Source organism: Panthera leo, chromosome B2, assembly GCF_018350215.1.
Source record: "Panthera leo isolate Ple1 chromosome B2, P.leo_Ple1_pat1.1, whole genome shotgun sequence".
In the NCBI taxonomy this organism is placed as follows: domain Eukaryota; kingdom Metazoa; phylum Chordata; class Mammalia; order Carnivora; family Felidae; genus Panthera; species Panthera leo.
The window spans coordinates 29,869,785-29,889,987 of record NC_056683.1 but is presented as its reverse complement, the minus strand read 5'-3'; the positions used below and the strand labels follow the sequence as shown (position 1 = coordinate 29,889,987).

Sequence of the window (20,203 nt, the reverse complement as noted above, 5' to 3'; positions counted from 1 at the left end):
CTGCCAGTTGCAGAACCATTTCTTTACTTTTATACTATTTGTAATTGAATCTCAAGTGTGTCTACTCTAGACAACATAGTTGGATCTTGTTTATTTTCAGTCCAACCATCTACACTTTGATTGACTTATTTAAGACATTTACATGAAATGCTAATATTGACATAGATGGATTTATGATGTCATTTTACTTTTTGTTTTCCGTGTTTCCACTCATTCCTCTTTTACTGATAATCATTTATTAAGTGAATATTTCATGTTGTAATATGTTAATTGTATAATAATATAATCTATTTTGTAGTTATTTTCTTAAGGGTGCTTTTCTTTTCCCATTTTTTCTACATTTTCAGTTTTGTGATTTTTTTCTTTATGTCATATATATAATATTTAGTCACATAACATATATTTATATATTTATATCATATGCTGGTCATGTTATATTTTATGTCCTATGAGTGCAATATTGAAGTTTTATGACCTCCTTTTTACCACCTATATTCTCTAAAGTTACTCAATCATAGTCTTTTTCCCATTTATACTTTACATTTCATGCTACGAGTTGCTCTTTTTCTTTGTGCAATTCTTTGTGTACATTTTTTGACACATTGGATAAATGTAGATTTCTCTAGAGAAATTTGTTTCTCTCTTATAAATTTGAGTCAATATCAATCCAGGACAATTATAAACTAAAGTAATGACTTGAAGGTATTTTGGTCCAAAATAGCAAACGAAATTTGGACTACAAATCACAGAAGTGTTAGTCTGTCATTGCAAATTCTTTGAAATAGCTGTTTGCTTACTTTGTGCTAGTTCAAAAAAAATCTCCTTACAATAATATCTTCTTGTATTTCAAGATAGAGCCAATCTGATCTGTGTCCCCCTTTTTTGAGGATATGAATCTATGTATCTTAGGTTCCCATATTTTCAGGGAGGGGATGTTTCTCATGCTCCTCACATGAATAAACTCTGAGCATTATTTCCTGTCTATTCAGTTCATGAGCCTGAGAAGCAAGCTAAGATTTTCTAGATTTGAAATACACCTTAAGTATCAGAGCAACCATCATCCCTGGCTTTTTGCCCATTATTATATTTTGGCCTAAATGATTATTCTCTTGATTTTTGGCCTAAATGATGATTCTCTTGATGTGATATATACACACATCACCCAAATATATGTATAAAATATATACATATATATATAATACACACACGTATATACATATATATGTGTGTACATATATATATATATAATAATTATTGTTTTTATAGGAAGAGGCAGTCTTAAAACTTAGTCTACTGTGTTATTGGAAGAGGATCCCCATTCACAATTGTTTCATTTCTGCAATTTATCCAGCACCAGAGGAGGTGGTAGAATACAAGTCTACCTAAACCAATGGTGATCTGTGTCTTCCGTGAGCCAGCACTGGTCTGTGAATGTGCATCAGCCCACAAACAGATAGAGACAGAAATGAAAGTGAAACCTTATCCTGTCTCAGACTGGCAATCAACACAAAAATAAGCCTGTATATCAAGTCATTGGATCTGCTAAAAACAGTTTGATTACTAGCTGTTCGTGGACCAGACGTGGAGGAGCACAGTGTTTAACCTGGAAAGATTTTTTAGACTTTTGTGAGGGTCACATAAAATCTGGTAAGTTCTGGATACTGTCCCCAGACATACGGGCATGTACAAAGAAATATGAAGTGTCAGTGTATGTATAAGGATCATCTGAAGTGTTACAGATCTGGGTTACTTAATCCTAGGAAGAGACAAAGGCTGGAGAAGACATTTTGAACAATCACTTCATCACCCAACAGTGCTACTCCACTTACTTGTGAGTACAACGGGAGTAGACAAAAGCTGGATCCCATAACAACTATCAAGGGGAAAAGTTGAAAGATGCCATTTTTTAGTCGCTCCTTCCTCCAATCTGACCTGAGTGCCTACAATGTATCATATCAAGTTGTAGTCTCAAATCACTGCTCCAAATATTGCAATTTGTCATTCTTTTCCGATTCCAGGCCCCCAGTTTCCATGCCCAGAACTAGTACCCTCTTCCCACATAAAAGATTTCCACGTTTAAAAATCGTGATGGAAGGCAGAGACCATGGAGAGGAGAACCCATTTTGCCAGTCTTGCATTGGACATGTCATGAAACTTCACAGTCACGTGACCACCTGCCAGACTCTGCCTCAGGACATGGGACAGATAGGCTGGGACCACACTACATGGCATTTGGCACAGGTGTTTGAGTGACAGTGGTGTCATGCAGTTGCAAGGGGCAGCAGCAACAGCAGTCTCAGCCTCCGGATCCAGTGTCCTATGTCAGGGGACTCTGTTGTGAGGGTGGCATCTTTACCCAGGAGCAGGGCCCTGGCTATATGTGAGCCTCCCACTCGGGTCCATTGTGGATTCTGTTCCCGTCTGTGTAGCCTCAAGCCTGGCTTGTGACTTTCCTTGAAATAGAACAAGGCCCCACATTCTCTCTCATCCCAGTCTCTGTAACTGTGCACATGTATCACAAAGAGGCAGAAGTCGATGTAGGCAATAGCTTCAGAGAGCATGATTTCAGACTTTTTTTCCAGTTTTACTGAGATATAACTGACATACACCATTGTGTCAGTTTAAGGCTACAGTCTCTTGATTTGATACATTTCTATGCTGCAAAATGCTTACAACCAGAGCATTAGCCTAGACCTGCACCTTGTCACATAGTTACCATTTCCTTTTGTGTGGTGCAAACATTTAAAATCTACACTCTTGTTATCTCAGAGATTTTATGTTGAGCTGATAACCACTTCCTCAATCTGCCACCTGGCTCTGCCCCATGGGAGAGAAAATATGTATCTCCCAGCAGGTCTTATTTTTCTTCCTAGAAAAAACAACAATTTTTAAATGTGGATGTAAGACCCCTTCCCACAATGAGGGCTCTCATCAATGACCTCACTGCATCTCTACCTGGTGGAACCCCAGGATTGCTTGTGGGTTTGTTACAAAATGCTCAGGCCTCTCCCCATCTACGATGTTAGAGCGTTGGGCGTGGACCCAGGAATCTTAATAAGCCCCACAGGAGAGGCAGAGGCACAGCCATGTGGGAATCCTGCTTTATGTGCTTGGTGCTCAGTGTGTGATCTGAAGACCAGAAGCAGCACCAACCTTGTTATAAACCCAGAATCTCACACTCTACTCCAGACTGTCTAGCTCTTCCTCAGTCCAGGAAATTCCTGTGCACACTGAAGGCTGGGTCTCCCTGGAGTGTGTGCCTTCTAGGTGCAGAACCAGAACTGTGCAGTGTGCTCTAGGTTTGCTCTGATCTGCTTGCTTAGTGCTGACAAGTCCAGGGTATGGTCCTGTTCCTCTCTCTTCTGTGGCCATCATCCCCTTGGTGACCTCATCTATGCTAAAGGCTCTAAACATCATTTATATGGTGTCACCTCCATATCTATTCCTCCAACCTAGATATTTCTCCCACCCTGCACTCTATATCCAGCTGCCAACTTCGCTTGTATTTCTAATAATCTCAGATTCCACACTCCTAAATTGTGTGCCTGTGACGCAGCTTCCCTAAATGTCCTGCTTCCAGAGTCCTCCCTGTTTCCATGGAAGGCACTCCTCATTTCTACCTGCAGTCTGAAGCATTGGATGTCGTCCCTGATTCCTCCTTCTCACAACCCAGAATTAATACATTAGGAAATGCTGTAAAGTCCATCTTTAAATGTATCCAGGACACACACACACACACACACACACACACACACACACACTAACTGGAGCACAGTCACTTCCTATTATTTTCTCTCTTCAACCCCCACATAAATCCGACATCCCCCTCCTGGAACACTGTACTAGATTCCCACAGCTTCCCTTCTGGTCACTTGCCCTTCACCTCTCGATTCTGCACAGCAACAAATGCTTCCAAAGAGTAGTCCCAGGTGGACCATCTGATCTAAACCATCTGGTGGCTCCGCATCTCAGAGAAAACTGAAAACCCTTCTAATCCTAAGGTCTAGACATCTGACCACATTTCACATGCTCTCTGCTCCAGCCACAGTGGTCTCCTCACCCTTCCTTGAACACAGGACATACTCCTGCCCTAGTGAATGTGCCTAGAGGTTCTCCTGCCTGGAAAGAACTCCCTGAGACATGCTCTTCAACAACTCCTTGTGTCCCACACATCTCTCAGAGGTGAGCTTCCCAGTGAGGCTCACACTTACCACCCTAGTAAAGTAGCCACCTTCCCTGTCCCCACACAGGTAACTCTCTGGGTCAACTTCCTCAAAGCACCTACCAATTTCCAATTTAAACACTTCCCTTATTTACCACATTTATACAATATACAGTTGACTCTGAATTACACTAGTTGGAACTGTGCACATCCACTGATATGTGGACTTTTTTTTTACAATAAGTACTGCCAGTGAAGTTTCTCTTATGTTTTCTATTTTCTCCAGCTTAATTTATTGTAAGAATACATGTACATATACATGTAATGTACAAAATATGTGTTAAATGACTGTTCATGTTTTCAGTAAGACTTCTTAGCAACAGTAGGTTATTAGTAGTAGTAGTTAAGTTTCAGGAGAGTCGAAAGTTACACTTGGAATTCTGACTGCACAATGGGGTCATTGCCTTCAGTCCCCACATTGTTCCAGGGTCAAGTGGAGTCTGTCCCTCACCCCTAGGACATATTCTCCACAAGACCAGCATGTTTGCCTCTTCTTAGTCACTGAGGTGTCCTAGATGAAAAAAATAGCAGGTCCTGTACGTGGCACACGACATTATCAGTGGAACGATTGGTCAGCAGAGAGGACCTCTGTCTTCTGGATGAGTCTCAGGCACAGCCCGTCCGTGGCAGCTCCCGCACAAAGTGCCCCCACCTCACCATCAGTGCCACCTCTACTTTTCCCCCAGGGCTGCTCCTCCTTCCCTTTTTCTGCTGAGCTCCCCCCTCCCACAGCGTTTCCCCTGCACAGCACAGCACAGCACAGCACAGCACAGAATTACAGTTCTGTCTTCAGAAACACTGTACTTAGGCTCTAGTGGGCCCTTTCTCCACAACCAAATAGAAGTTTACATTAGACCCTGCTTTATAAATCCATGAACTTGGATGGGAGCCACACCAGCATCACTAAACTAAGGGCAGGGAAAGGGCATAGAGAGGGAGGGAAGGTAGAAACTAACTGAAGTTGAAAAAGGATGAGAAACTCTCAGATTCCTCTCTACCTCCAGAATCTAAAGAATAATCCAGAAGACAGCTCTAGAGGGAGGAGAAGGGAAGGATGACTGAAAATTCATCTCTCCAAACCCCAGAGACTCCTGTGTGCAGAGCACACCTAGGTCTGTGGGAATGTCAGTCGAAAAGACTCTTGGTGATGTAACTGCCAGGGTCACCTGGGAAGAATGAGACAGGAACTCGGACACAAGAGCAAGAACAGGCCTGATGCTCCACAGAAACAGGGTAAAAAAAACCACCCAAAAGATGGGGCTGAGGGCTCAACCCAGGATGGAGCCTGGGCTGACCCAGTCACAGGAATCATTTGCTGCCCAAGGTCCTGGTGACAGGTGACATCCAAGCCTCTATGATCACAGGTCCTGGTGAGACAAGTATCCACAGAAGGGACAAGGACAAGGAGCAGAGACATGACCCAGCTGAGGAGTGAGCACGTCACACCAATGGTGCTTGAGCACCAACTGGACACAGGCCCTGTCCCCGCTCGGCTCCTCACAGTTCTCTCCTGTCCCCACCTGCACCAGACTCAGTACAGCAAAAACACAGGTTCTGAAGGTTCTCAGTGCTTTCATTTCTTTTCTACTTCAACTTTACAAATCCTCTCTTTTATTATCTCATCATCCCCACATGCCAAGAATTACAAAACACAATTCATATCTGGATTCTCATTTTCAGTGGGGAAGTAAGGCAACAATACTCTGACCAACATGAAATGAAGACGGGGATGGAGACGGTCCAGCCCTACCTCTGCTGGAATAAGAAAGCAGATCAGAAAGGGAACAGGAATCAGTATGGGGAGGGGTCATGGTGGGCGGGGGGGGGGGGGGCAGTCTCCTGTGTCCTCACAATATGCTAATGGGAACGCAGACACATTCTGACACCATCTGCAGGAAGTCAGGGGATCTCGATGTCACTAAGTGGGGGTGTGAACAGATCCTGCATCGCTCAGTGCACCACAGGCAGTGGGTCTCACACTGTGGAAAAAATTAATCATTAACAGATTTAAGTCAGTCACATAAGAGCCAATTTCTCAACAGCCCCCCGCATGTCAAAGTATCCTTAGTGCCCCCACCCCTCCTCGCTTCAGGCCGTCCAGAGTCTTACCTTTAGGAGCCATTAGAAACGAATCAGAGCCCTAGGCGCTGTTATCACCTGGGGTAGAACAAACAGGACGTGATCAGAACCACAGGAGATGAGACTAAAGGAGGAGTTTATAGTGGCGGGGGGGGGGGGGGGGGCAGGGACCTCCCTATGAGGTCCTGTCTACACTATCCCAGGGTTTCAGGGATCATCCTCTCCATACTTACGTGCAGCGTGAGAGTAGCTCGGTCCTTTTCCTCCTGTGGGAAGAAAATATCATGTTAGAGACCTGGGACAAGTGGACCATGGGATCCTAAAGCAACCTCCTAGTCCTGGTCCAAAATGAAGTTTCCAGAGTTCTGACTAAACACCTAGGACAGGATTGGGACACATCAAGAAAGAGTTGTGGGGTCACAGGACCACCTGACTTGCTGGAGGTCTGTCCTGAACAGGGACCTTCCTCTCTGTCCTGTCACTGCTAGGAATCAGGTCCCCATCAGCAGAACTACCAAGTGAAAATCTGTCCTTCATTTTCCAAGTGCTTTGCTACAGAGTGAATGTTAGTAATGGCTCCAGAGTGGGCAGCTACATGTGTGCGGATGGTATTTCCCAGGAACCAGGCAGGACAATGTGCTACCTACGAAACTCCCCAAGGGGACTAGAGACTCAGATCCCCCCACTCTGTTCCTACCTGAGAACTTCTTCCTCCAGATCACAGCTCCAACCACCACAATGACCACAAGGACAACCACAGCAGCAATGATGCCCGGGATGGGGATGGAAGGCTGAGAGGATGGTTCTGGAAGGGGAAGGAAGGTGAGAGGCCCAGATATCTGGCTTCAGTCTTGACTTTGTGAAATTCTCCATAAGGGCCCTGCGTTCCCGTCAGGGAACCCTCCTTACCCCATCTCAAGGTGATGGGCTCGGGCAGCCCCTCGTGCTGCACATGGCACGTGTATCTCTGCTCCTCTCCAGAAGACACCACCACAGCCGCCCACTTCTGGAAGGTCCCATCTCCTGAAGGTCTGGTGTCCACAAGCTCTGCGTCCTGGGTGTGGTCCTGCCCATCACGCTGCCAGGTCAGGGTGATCTCCGCAGGGTAGAAGCCCAGGGCCCAGCACCTCAGGGTCACCTCACGGTCAGAGATCTGGTGGCGGGTCACGTGTGTTTTGGGAGATTCTGAGGAAGAAGAAACAGAGAATCCACACTGTGGTTTAGCTTTATGGGCCACTGAAACTGCATCCACATGACCATCCTGAGGTAGACAGGACCACTGTTTGGATGGAAGAAACACAAAACCCAGAGAGAAGTCTAGCCTTTGGGATCTCCTGATCCTTGTTAAGTTCTGGAATCAGGGAGAGAGCCCGGGTGGGAGGCTGCAGATCTAAAGTGGGGAACACACTGTGGTCCTGACTGTGGTGGAGGGTGAATGACTCAGAATACCCAGACTCAGATCTCCAAACATGTTCTCAGGGAGAACAAGGCCTTGAGAGGGAAGGTCAGGGTTCACAAGGTGGCTGCCAGGGTCAGAGGGAACTGCTGATGGGTTATTTCAGGGATGGTCTCAACCTGAGTCCCTGCTGGGAACAGTGGATTCCGTCTGTCCTTGAGAGAAAAGCGCCCTCTAGGTGAGTCACTCTAGCAGGAATATGAACACCGAGGCGGATGTCCCTCTTCCCACCCGTGGGAGGGGCGCTGTTCTGACACTGAGTCCATTTTTCCTTCCTCGTGGGAAGCCAGCCCCAGTGGAGGGGCCATCGGGGAGGCCCAGCGGTCCCGGTACCTGCGCGCAGCAACGTCTCCTTCCCCATCTCCAGGTATTTGGGGAGCCCCTCCACGCATGTGCCCTCCAGGTAGTTCCTCCAGCGCTCCGCCTCATCGGCCACCTCCCACTTGCGGCGTGTGATCGGCGCCGCGGTGTCCGCCGCGGTCCAGGAGCGCAAGTCCTCGTTCAGGGCGATGTAATCCTCGCCGTCGTAGGCGTCCTGACTGTACCTGCGGAGGAGGCGGTCGTCAGGCCCGATGTCACAGCCATGCATTCTCTGGATGCTGTGTGACCCTGTCCCCGCCCCGCCCCCAGAACAGCAGTGATTAAGGTGAAACCGAAAGTAAACCCGCCTAAAAGCTCGTGCGGGCTCTTCTCGGTGTCGGGGGACAGGGGTCCTGTGACCTCGCCGCTGTGCTCAGACCCAGAGACTCGGGGCGACCCCAGCCCGTCCGTAGGGATGGGGTTAGTGCCCTGGACTCGGGTCCGCTCACCCGACACGGTCTGATTGTAGTAGCCGCGCAGGTTGTTCAGGGTCAGTCGGAAAGTCTGGGCGTGGTCCTTGACCATCCGCGTCTGCTCGTCCCAATACTCCGGCCCCTCCTGCTCCATCCACGGCGCCCGCGGCTCTTCCCTGGGATTTGGGGCGTCGCTGTCGAACCGCACGAACTGCGTGTCGGCCACGTAGCCCACGGAGATGAAGCGGGGCTCCCCGCGGCCGGGCCGGGACACCGCGGTGTAGAAATACCTCAGGGAGTGGGAGCCTGCGGGCGCGGAGGCGCTGAGACCCCGCCGGACCCTCCTCCCCGCGCGGGGCCCGGGTGCCAGGGGGAGGCGGCCAGGAGGGCAGGGGGAGGGGGACCCGAGTTGGGGAGAGCAGGGCGGAGTCCGGGAGGGGTCGGGGAGGGCAGGCTAGGGCGGGCTTGGAGGCGGGTGGGGGTCTGGGGTGGGGGCGGAGGACAGGCACCTTCCCTGTGGGTCCCGCGTCCCCGCTGGGCGGTCTCCTCGCTCCTGCCCCGCAGAGGCCCTTTACTCCTGACCCCGCACTCACCCGCCCAGGTCTGGGTCACGGCCAGGGCCTCCGACAGCAGCAGGAGGAGGGTTCGGGGCATGACGAACCCCATCCTCGGCATCCGGAGAGAATGTGAGTCGCAGCTGGTACCAGGGGCGGGTGCTGAGACTTTATGACCCGGAACCGCGGTGCCGCTGATTGGCTTCTCCGGAAACTGGACACTAATAGTGTGAACCGGGGCTGCGTCATTAGTATCCAGGCAGAAGGAGCTGACACAGGTCGTGACCTGGAGAAGTGAAACCAGGGCAGTTGGGGGCTCCCCACCACTGGGCTTCCCCGTCCCCGACACTAACCGGGGTCAGAGACCCTGAGAGGCAGGCCGGGACCTGGGACTTGGCCTGGACGCCTCACCTACTGCACAGAACTCTCTTTGTCACACTGTCTCCCCGAGTCTTGGTCCAGGAGCTGTTATTCTCCAACATTTTGTTCTCAGGATATCTATAGAGTCTTACAAATTAGTGAGAATCCCAGGGATAATTGTGTGTCTGTGGGTTATATCTATCCATATTTACCATAGTAGGAACAAAACAGAATTAAATATTTATTAATTCATTTACCATCATATGAAAACAGCAATATGTTTTTTTATGAAAAATAATTTTTCCAAATAAACGAGGCAGTGAAAAGAGTGGATTTTGCTTTATTTTACATTCTTGCAAGTCACTTTCTTGTCTGTCTCATTAGAAGACCACTAGATGTTCAGATTTGCTTCTGCATCTATTGTGTTGTTTTGGCTGAAGTATATGAAGAAAATTTACGTCCTTGACCAAATATAGGAGAATAGTATGTTTCATATCGTTTTCAGATAATTATGGGTATTCGTCTTTGATCTATATTAAAACTACACAAGTTGTACTTTCTCTGAGGTTATTTGAAACTGGAACCTGAACCGGTATCATTGACTGTCTCCTTCTGTGTTACATTCAATCCATAGGCCCATCTACACATGGAATGGATCTTGTGCTAATGCACAATTGTTTTTAAGTAATGTGTTGTGTGTTGTTTCACTTAGTAATATAGGTGTTCTGGCGTTGATTAGAGTGGAATCGAATTATCACAAAGTCATTTGTTTTGGGGTGCCTGCCTGGCTCAGTTCGTTAAGCATCCAGCTTCGGCTCATGTCATGATCCTGTGGTTCATGAGTTCTAGCCCCTCATCAGCTGTGCTAACAGCTCGGAGCCTGGAGCCTGCTGAGGATTCTGTCTCCCTTTCTCTCTGCCACACCCCCGCTTGCACTCTGTCTTTCTCTTCCTCTCGAAAATGAATAAACATTAAAAAAAAATTTAAAGAAAGTCGTTTGTTTTAATATTACCACAAATCCCAACTGAAAAGGTGGTCAGTACCGAGAAGCTGTCAAGATTTTGGGTGGATCACAGGTTAAATGGGATGGGCTACATTGGGTGATGGGTACTAAGCAGGGACTTGTTGTGATGAGCGCTGAGTGTTGTATGTAAGTGATGAATCACTCTTGAAACTAATAATACACAGTATGCTAACTAACTGGAATTTAAATAAAAACTTGAGGGGAAAAAAAGGGTAAAAAAGCAGCGATAGCTCACATTAACCAGCATAGGGAGATGTTTAATATTTTGTGGGTTGTACAGTGCCTTGTTTTTGTCTGTAATTAGACAAAGTAATGTCATGGTTTCACAGTGTCCTTGTATGTTGATGTTCTGTGAGATGACTGGCTCATGTTCCACAGGATTATAATATGGCCCAGTGGTGTCATTGTCAGACCAGTTCCCGATGTGGGGGCTGCTGTTTCTTCTGTCTTCAATTCTGTGTTTTAAAATAGATACAACCAATTAATAATAATTAAAGAATTTGTGTTTTGGGAGCCTGGGTGGCTCAGTCGGTTAACGGTTGGACTCCTGATCTCATGGTTTGTGAGATGAAGCCCTGTGTCAGGCTCTGTGCTGACAGTGTAGAGCCTGCTTGGGATTCTCTCTCTTGATCTCTCTGTCTCTGTCTCTACCCCTCCCCTGCTCATACTCATTGTCTCTGTGTCTCACTATAAGTAAAAATAACTTTTTAAAAATCTGGAAGGACTTTTAAATTCTTAAATATCCTTACACATTGGCCCCATTAGTGTTCTTATGTGTTTATTTCTTCTTGTATCACTCCCTGAGGAGAAGCATTCTCTCAGCTTACCGACTGTGTAACTTATTCACACTAAAACTACTCCCAGATTTAGGGTAGGTTTTAGCTTTAATGTTTCATAGCAGGAATATTGTTTGTTCCAGACCCTAGTTCAAGTATTTAGCCCTTTTTCATGGAGTACCTCATTCCTGTCTCCTAACATGTCTGCCAAATTTGGTTACTGTTCTCTATCTTCAGAGGCCAATCTTCTCAGGAAAATCAGCACCAGAGGAGAAAAAGGAAGAGTAAGTTATACTGAGAGCAAAAAAAGAATCATGTAGTGAGGAATAAGAAGGACTTAGTGGGATTCATGCAGAGGGTGTACTTCCTGAAATCTCCCACTCTGGCACATTGTCTCTCTCCCCTCCACACACACACCTTTGGGCCCACATCCCCCTACTCTCCACACACAGGTGAGATCTTTGTGAAATCTGTGCAGTGTCGCATGGCCCTGGCCCAGCTCCTGGTGGAGCAGAACTTGCCAGCCATTGCCATCCTCCGAGAGATGTCCCAGGAGGAGAGGTGAGTCAGAGATGCAAAGATGTTTTGTGTCCTTGGGAGAAAATGAGACCACAGGGAGAATGGAATATGAACATTTTTCTAATTGCCTTTCTGACAAAGGCTTTCTTGCTGTCAGTAGTTTAAAGATCTTTGATAACAAAATCTTGTGGCTGCCAACCTATGTGGCCGAGGCATGGACAGTAGCAGATGAACACTGCCATCAACAACCACCTGCCTGAGGATTCCCACCCCTACCTGCATCGGGTAAACTGCACACTCAACACAGGCATCCCAGTGTCCCCTCCCACCCCTTCATACCGTACATCTTTGTCCCTCCTTTGGGTCTTCCTATTTTGGGGTCTTCCCAGTGCTACCCTCTGTCCCCTTCCAGGAGGCCTGTGCAGACCAGTTGCCCGAGGGGATTGTCCATCACGTTTGTGTAAAGTGAAAACAATGCCAAGATCCTCAGTGATGTACAGGGTCACACTGAGGTCAGTAGTAGTGAGCTGCCTGATGAGATGGATATTTCCTCCTCCAGTGAGTATTGATCTCATGAAATTGGTTCCTCCAACTCTTCAGAGTCTCCTTGTTCCTTAGAGACTTTGTCTTGAACCATATAGTGCAGGCAATGGTGCCTGATGCCTAATGGGTGCCTGACAAGTTTATGCCCCCAGATCTTGATACCTTGTTGGGATGTTGTGTTTATTTCCATGTGGGATCTCTTTCCACTCTCATCCAATTAATTGTCTTTCTTGCACCCCAGCCTCTTCTCTGACCCCACACTCCACACAAAAACCTGCACGTATAGGGGTCTGTGTTTCCGCCAGTCTCACTTAGCCTTTCCATGCCTTATTGTAACTGTATGTTTTATCTGCAGTTGCACACATGAGAGAGGATGCACCCATTCTCAGAGTCTGATGCACATCTCCCATCCATGAACCAGGAAATCATAGATGACCTAAGCTGAAATCAAAAGTTGGATGCCCAACTGACTGACTCACCCAGGTACCCTTACAGTGTATTCTTCCTAATTAATTTCTTTTAAAAAATATTTTAAATTTGAGTATAGCTGACACACAAGATTACTTGTTTTTTAAGTTTATTTATTTTTGAAATAGATAGAGCATGAGCAGGGCAGGGCAGAAAGAGAGAGGGAGACACAGAATCTGAAGCAGGCTCCAGGCTCTAAGCTGTCTGCACAGAGCCCAACACAAGGCTTGAACTCACAAACCATGAGATCAGGACCTGACCCAAAGTCTGATACTTAACCGACTGAGCCACCCAGGTACCACAAGATTACTTTTATTTCGTGTGTACAACATAGTGACTCAACTTCTGTATACGTATTTTTCTTTGAGAAAGAGACAGCAAGAGCTGAGAAGAGAGGCAAAGACAGAAAGAGAGAGAGAGAGAGAGAGAGAATCTGGAGCAGGCTCAATCCCTCAGTCCCTGCAGGGATGGATCCCATGACCATGGGATCATGACCTGAGAACCTACTAATCCACCCAGGGGGCTTCACCTTGTATCTACACCATCCTGTGCTCACCACAGTATAGCTTCCATGTGTCACCACACAATGATGTTACAGTCTCACTGACAATATTCCCTGTCCTGTGCCTTTTATTCCTATGACCTGTTCCTTCCATAACTGGACCTTGTGTCTCCCACTCCCCTTACCCTGGTGCCCATCCTCCCAACCCCCTTCCCTCTGGCAATCATAAGTTTGTTCTCTGTATTTATGTGTCTTATTCTGCTGTTTGTTTCTTTATTCATTTGTTGTTGTTGTTGTTGTTTTAGACTCCACATATGGGTGAACTCATATGGTACTTGTCTTTCTCAGTCTGATTTATTTCCCTTAGCAGACATTCTACCCTATTTGTCCATCCATGTTGTCACAAGTGGCAGCACATATTTATATGTATGTGTATATACCACACATCTTCCTTAGCCATTTGTCTCTGGGAGCATACAAGTTGGTTAGTGTGGCTTTTGGAAAAATGTCACTCACTGAACATCATCTGGGATGAGGGCGCCGCCTGGTGTCCAGGTCCCTGTCCAGGTGCTGGAGCTGAAGGAGACCCTAGGGATGGCCTGGCTGAGCAGGAGAAAGACAGCTGGGTCTTCTCTCCTTAGTCCTGTGGCCGCACATGGGGTGGAAGGTAAGTGGACACCCCCACTGCTCTGCTCTCAGGTGCATTCTGACTGAGAAGCCTGAGTGGGGTCTGGGCTGTAAGCCAAGTGGAGGTGTCTGAGCAGAAGCCTGGGCATCAGTGGGGACAGGATGAGGTTTCTGAGCAGCCCTGGACTCCACAGCGGTCAGGCTCAGGGGTGAGGCAGGATTGCAGGAGAGGAGAGCTCAGGAGCTCGTGCATTGCTGAGGTGTCTGTGTCCCTGTGCGCCTCGTCCTCCAGCCCCATGATGGTGATACAGGGAAAACTGAAAAGTAGAAAAACTTCCTTGGGCTCCTATTTCTATATGTTTCAAAATTCAGTAAAACAAAAATCATTTCTGATTTGGAAATAGCTTCTCAATGTCTACATACGCTCCGTAGCATGCACATGCACACTCATATTTTGTGAGTTGAAGCCCCACATCAGGCTCTGGGCTGACAACAGTGAGTCTGCTTGGGATTCTGTCTCTCTCCCTCCCTTTCCCTGTCTCTCCCCCACCCCCCCGCCCCTGCTTGTGTACTCTCTCTGTCTCTCAATATAAATAAATAAACTAAAAAAAAAAAAAAGAATTGGTGTTTTCATTTTTTTGGGTAAATACCCAAGAGTGCAATTATTGGATTATATGACGAATCACTATGTTATAAACCTGAAAGGAATGGAATAGTGTGTGTAAACTGCAATCAAATAATAAGAAAATAAAAAAGAAAAAGACAATTGGAAATATTAGAGAACAGTATGCAAAGGAAGACAAAAATGTCACACACATATATTGGCAATAAATACACATAAACAAAATGAGACGTGGAATAAAAAATGTGAATAAACATTCTGAAAAATATCTCCACAATTTAAATGTACCTGTACTGTGACATAGACATTCTCTTTTAGGAATTTATCCTTTTCTAAAAAATATATTTATTTATTTATTTTGATAAAAAGTGAGAAAGAGTGCATGCAGGAGTGGGGAGAGGAGCAGAGAGAGAGGAGTGAGAGAATCCCAAGCAGTCTGATGCCAAGCTGGATCTCAGGAACCCGGAGATCATGACCTGAACTGAAATCAATGGTCTGATGCTTAACCGACTGATCCACCCAGGTGCATTTCTTTTAGGAGTTTATCCTAAGGAGATAATCACGTATGTTCTCAAAAATATATTTGCAAGGGTGCGCCTGGGTGGCTCAGTTGGTTAAGTATCCAACTTCGGCTTAGGTCATGATCTCAAGGTTCTTGATTTCATGCCCTGCGTCAGGCTCTGTGCTGTTAGCTTGGAGACTGGGGCCTGCTTAGGATTCTGTGTCTCTTTCTCTCTCTGCTCCTCCCCCACTCACTATCTCTCAAAAATAAATAAACATTAAAAACTTCAAAACTATATTTTCAGGGGATGCTTCTTGAATTGTGGCTTATAAAAACAAAGAATGGAACTATATCTAAGTGCTATAATCAATATGATAACGATAAGTATAAGTAGTGGAATACGTCTCAGGCATTATCCTCATGTGATGTACACAGAGGGTCAAAGTTAATCATCAAAGCAAACCCATGAGGCACCCCCTACGGGATCCCTTTGTACACACAGGGAGAGGGAGACTCAGGGAGGATAAGAAGGTAGTGGAACCAGGGTTCAATCCAGAACGTTTGCACTCAGAGGCTTTGTCGACTTGTCTTTCTTTAGTTCTCTGTCCATCGGGAGGTGGGTATGAGCGTGCACTCCATGCAAGTGAACTGTTGCAATGTTCCAGAGTGTTCTGCAATGGGATGCTGCTAGGTTCAGAGACTAAGAGGACATTAAGAGGCAGTGTGACTTACCTGCACAAATCAAACTAAAGCCCATCATCCCATGTACATCTCAAGGCCTCCAGTGACTCAGGGTCAGCTGACTCCAGATGTAAAATGAAGAACAAGCGTGAGCCCCTGGTGACACGACGCTGGCACTGTCCTGTGGGAGGTGGGCATTAGCAGAAATGACAAGAAAATGTAAGTCACTCCTGAGGTGAGTGTGTGTGGAGAAAGATCAGGATGTCCCGAGGACAGATGACAGGAGACCTAACAGGTCCCCAGTCATTAGAATCAATCGTTCTACAGAGTGTAAGAGGCATATGGCATATGGAACAGAATCTGAACCACACACACCGGTGAACAATCCTAGAACAGGAAAGAGCTCTTGGGAGTTAAAATGATGACTCTAGAAATGAATAATTTAGTCGATAAAGTGGATGATTAAAGTTGTACTTCCTCGAAGTAGTGCAGTCGGGAGGTGGAGGCAGCAGGAGAGAAGACCTGTTTAGTTCTTAAAATTTGTTTCTAAAAATTTCAAGAATATTTCTCAGAGTTGACAGGGAGCAACGCATATGTTGAAAGTCCTACCCAAGTTCTTAACTAGAGTGGATGACAAGAGACCCACACGAAGACACGTCACAATGAAATGTCAGGAGGAGGGTAGAGGAGCAGACACCTCGGAAACTCCAGACACAACAACACAGAACTGGCAGCTGGGAGACATGACCCACGGTCCCCAAATCCCGAGGACAACTGTGTCCAGGACAGAGTCTCTATCCCATCACCGTGGGAATCAGGGTGAGGGTAGCCCAAAGGCACGTCAGGTGTTTAGAGTGTCAGTGTCTACTTTCCACGTTCCCTCCATGGGATACCACTAGGCAAAGGGGAAAATGATGGAGAAAACCAAAAGGGAGCACATGGGATCCAGGCAACAGGGGGCCAGAAGGAGAGAGGCAGAGGGCACCCAGGCTGAGCTGAGGGGATCCGGCTGTCGGCCCTGCCCCAGGTGTGCAGGCATCCCGTCCACATGGGGCAGGACTGAGGGCTGCAGGATGGGCATCTGCACAGACATGAGGTGGAATAGTGGATGGGCTCGAATAGATTCATGAAGATTTACCCGGGGGAGCTTGGGAAGGATTTAAATGAGAACAACAGACACTAAGCAAATGAAGGATAAGATATGTATTTACTCCGGGAAAATAATAAGATGAGTCAGGAAAGGTAAAGTAATCATAGTCTACTAAATGCTCAGTTGTGAGTAGCATTTCACGGTCATACAAATGCAAACAGTGCACACTGAGCTAATCAAAGTTATAAAATAATTATACGGGGCATATGGGAGAGTATGAAAGAGCAAATTCAGTAAAGATGATGCATAAACCTGAAAACCAGAGAATAGGTGCAAGAAGCAGGTTATTTAGAGGCACAGAAGCAATAATCAGAGAATCAGCTGATACAACTAATGCAGGTGATCTCGGAGATTCAGGATAGGGGGGGCATGGAAGATTGGGGACACCTGACTTGACCTCAAGTACTGCAGAAGTATTAGACTTTTTAAAACTCTGTGTCTATCCATTTGCTAAAGACAACATGGTGGGTGACAAACAGAGTCAGGGAAGTTCTGCACGGAGGCCATAGAGGTGGGGCCGGAGTTAGTGGAGTCATGGAAGCAAGGGTTGGATTTTTATAGGATGATTTTGTTTTGATTTATTTAATGTTGCTTCATACAAATAAGACAGCATGTTCGTATGAGGAATGACTGAGCCTGTAGAGAGGGGGAAATGGATGATGCAGGTGCCCAAATGGAGGGGCAGCCTGAGACAGGAGGGGCACTTCCACCATCACTTAGAAGGTGAGGACACAGGTGCACATGTGGGGGAGGGGAGGGAGGACTGTGCTGTTCTCACCTGAGTCCTTCTTTCTGAGTAAGAAACAAAGGAATTCATCATCTCAGGAAGGGGGGCAGGGAGGGGTGCAGGAGACTGAAGAGGGGGGAGGAAGTGCAAAGCAGCCCTCTCAGGAGGGGGACAGTGAGCTGACTGGGGAAATGGCATCTGGAGACAGCAGGGCTGGGGCCCCTGAGCTCTGTGCTCATTGCCTTAGAGAGAGAGAATTCCAGCACTAGGAGCATCTATAATAGACTAGAAGAAAACGCAACAAAGTAGCTCAGGTGTGAGAATTACCATCCTTTTTAATTCTCATCATTTGCTTTTCTCATTTTATAATTTTTCTACAGGGAATATACATCACATCATATATATTGTACATCATACATACACATCCTAATCAGTTTATACATGTTTCTTTACATTTTAAAAAAGAAGGAGATGGTAGGAAAGTCAGCAGCTCAGGCCACAGAGCTGGGAGGGCTGGGCCTGCTTGTGTGTGCCCTGGGCAGGGGACTCACAGAGACTTTGCTCCATTTCTCAGGACCCCCTTCTCTGGGGGTGGGGGGATGGGGGCAAGCAGTATCTTTGTCTTCCTTTTGGGGTGTGCCTCTTTATTCATTTATTACTATCTTGTCAGGTTTTTTAAAAATGTTTATTCGTTTTTGAGATACAGAGACAGAGCGTGAGTCGGGGAGGAGCAGAGAGACCGAACTTGAAGCAGGCTCCAGGCTCCAAAATGTCAGCAGAGGGCCCAATGCGGGGCTCGAACTCAGAAACCGTGACATCAAAACCTGGGCTGAAGTCAGACGCTCAACCAACTGAGCCACCTAGGACCCTCATCTTGTCAGTGTTAATGCTTTCTAGATGATGGTTTTTGTATGTTAAATGGCATTTTAAGCTATTCTCATGGGAGCATTTGTCCACACAATCTAGCCCACCTGCTTCAGAAATGGAATTTCAAAGGCGAAATAGTTCAGTGAAAAGATGATTGGTCCTAAAGTAGAAGATCAGAACGCAAGTCTTATTTAATGATCTGAGGATGATCTGTCAAGTGTTAGGGATTTTAAACTAGTTTAGTTTTTGAAAACATCACTCCAGCACATACGAGAGAATCCAGTAGATAATCACAAACATCCAAAAATAAAGAAGTCACATGGTAACCCCTCTTCCCCCATCACCCAAGTTCTGTACCCAAAATCCATCACAGTGAGCCATTTCTCCTTTCTCCTACCCAAAATATACATCCGTGCATATGTGTCTACTGTTACATCAGTAAGAAGCTCAGGCCAGAGACTGGGAGATGATATCTGCAAATCACATATCTGATAAAGGCGTTGCTTTAGAATAAAACTCATAAACCCATAAAACTCTTTTCTTTAATGTTTTACTTATTTTTGAGAAAGCGAGAGACAGAGTACTAGCAGGAGACAGCAGAGAGAGAGAGGGAGACACAGAACCCGAAGCAGGCTCCAGGCTCTGAGCTGTCAGCTCAGAGACTGATGGGGGGCTCGAACTCATGAACTGCAAGATCATGACCTGAGTCATAGTTGGATGCTTAACCAACTTAGCCTCCCAGATAACCCAGAATACCCATATAGCTCTCAAAAAGCAATAATAAGTAAACAAGTCATTAAAAAAATGAGCAAAAGCTAGGGCGCCTGGGTGGCTCAGTCGGTTGAGTCTCCAACTTTGATGCAGGTCACGATCTCATAGCTTTTGGGTTCAAGCCCCATGTGGGGCTCTGTGCTGACAGCTCAGAGCCTGGAGCCAGCTTCAGATTCTGTGTCTCCCTCTCTCTCTGCTCCTCCCCCACTCATGCTCTGTCTCTCTCTCTTTCTCAAAAATAAATAAATAAATAAAATTTTTAATGAGCAAACATCTGAGCAGACAGATCACCAAGAACATATATTCCTGGCGAATAAGCACATGAGAAGGTGCTCAACAGCAGGTGTCATTGGGGAAATGCAAAGGGAACAACAGTGATCTGCCATCGCACTCCTATCACAATGGCGGGAATCCAAACACTGATAATATCGAGTGCTGACTAGGAGCAACAGAAAGCCTCAGTCACTAATGGCAGGAATACAAAGTAGCACAGTCACTGTGGGTGTCAGTCAGCAGCTTCTTATAAAGCCAAACACAGACTAAGCATGGGAGCTGCTGATCCCTCTCTGAGGTGTTTACCCAACTCATTAGGGAACTCATGTCTGCACAACAACCTGCACGCACATTCTCATAGTGGCACAGCCTGTATCTCTGGGCTGCACATCCTGACTTCCTTCCAACACTACTTCATGCAAAGGGACAAAGCATAAAGAGGAACTTCACGGGGAGAATCTGGGCAAGACGACCTTAGCCAGGGGGTGAAGGTTAACTTCATCAGTGATGACCAAGTGATCACTGTATGCTCTTGATATGTTGTATTGAGAATGGCCCATCCAGTTGTGGTCTCCCCAGGCCCATAGCCTCAGGCAGCCTAATTCACAATGAAGGATAGTCTACAATGTACCTGAAAGTTCTCTTCAAACATATCAGGGTCATCAAAATATGAGAGTCTGAGAAATGGTCACAGCCAGAGGAGCCCA

General features: G+C 46.4%; 1 protein-coding gene across 1 annotated transcript; it reads right to left on the bottom strand.

The window, feature by feature from the left end:
* Nucleotides 1-4,672: 4,672 nt before the first annotated feature.
* Nucleotides 4,673-9,566, bottom strand: LOC122220651 (DLA class I histocompatibility antigen, A9/A9 alpha chain-like). The gene is made up of 9 exons (XM_042940367.1): nucleotides 9,496-9,566; nucleotides 9,124-9,252; nucleotides 8,567-8,836; nucleotides 8,091-8,302; nucleotides 7,211-7,486; nucleotides 6,999-7,106; nucleotides 6,535-6,567; nucleotides 6,332-6,379; nucleotides 4,673-6,201 (listed from the first exon to the last, which is right to left on the bottom strand). Exons 1-8 carry the CDS (start codon nucleotides 9,564-9,566, stop codon nucleotides 6,363-6,365), a joined length of 1,116 nt encoding a protein of 371 aa, XP_042796301.1. The 3' UTR covers nucleotides 4,673-6,201; nucleotides 6,332-6,362.
* Nucleotides 9,567-20,203: the final 10,637 nt, after the last annotated feature.

Bases quoted from the DNA above. Each gene is read 5' to 3' on its own strand.
- LOC122220651 (XM_042940367.1), bottom strand. From the start codon at position 9,566: ATGTTGGAGAATAACAGCTCCTGGACCAAGACTCGGGGAGACAGTGTG. The intron at 9,253-9,495 runs GTGAGGCGTCCA...CGGGTCATAAAG, and splicing joins AAGAGAGTTCTGTGCAGTAG to TCTCAGCACCCGCCCCTGGT. The intron at 6,568-6,998 runs GTAGGAACAGAG...TTCTTCCCACAG, and splicing joins CTGGAGGAAGAAGTTCTCAG to GAGGAAAAGGACCGAGCTAC.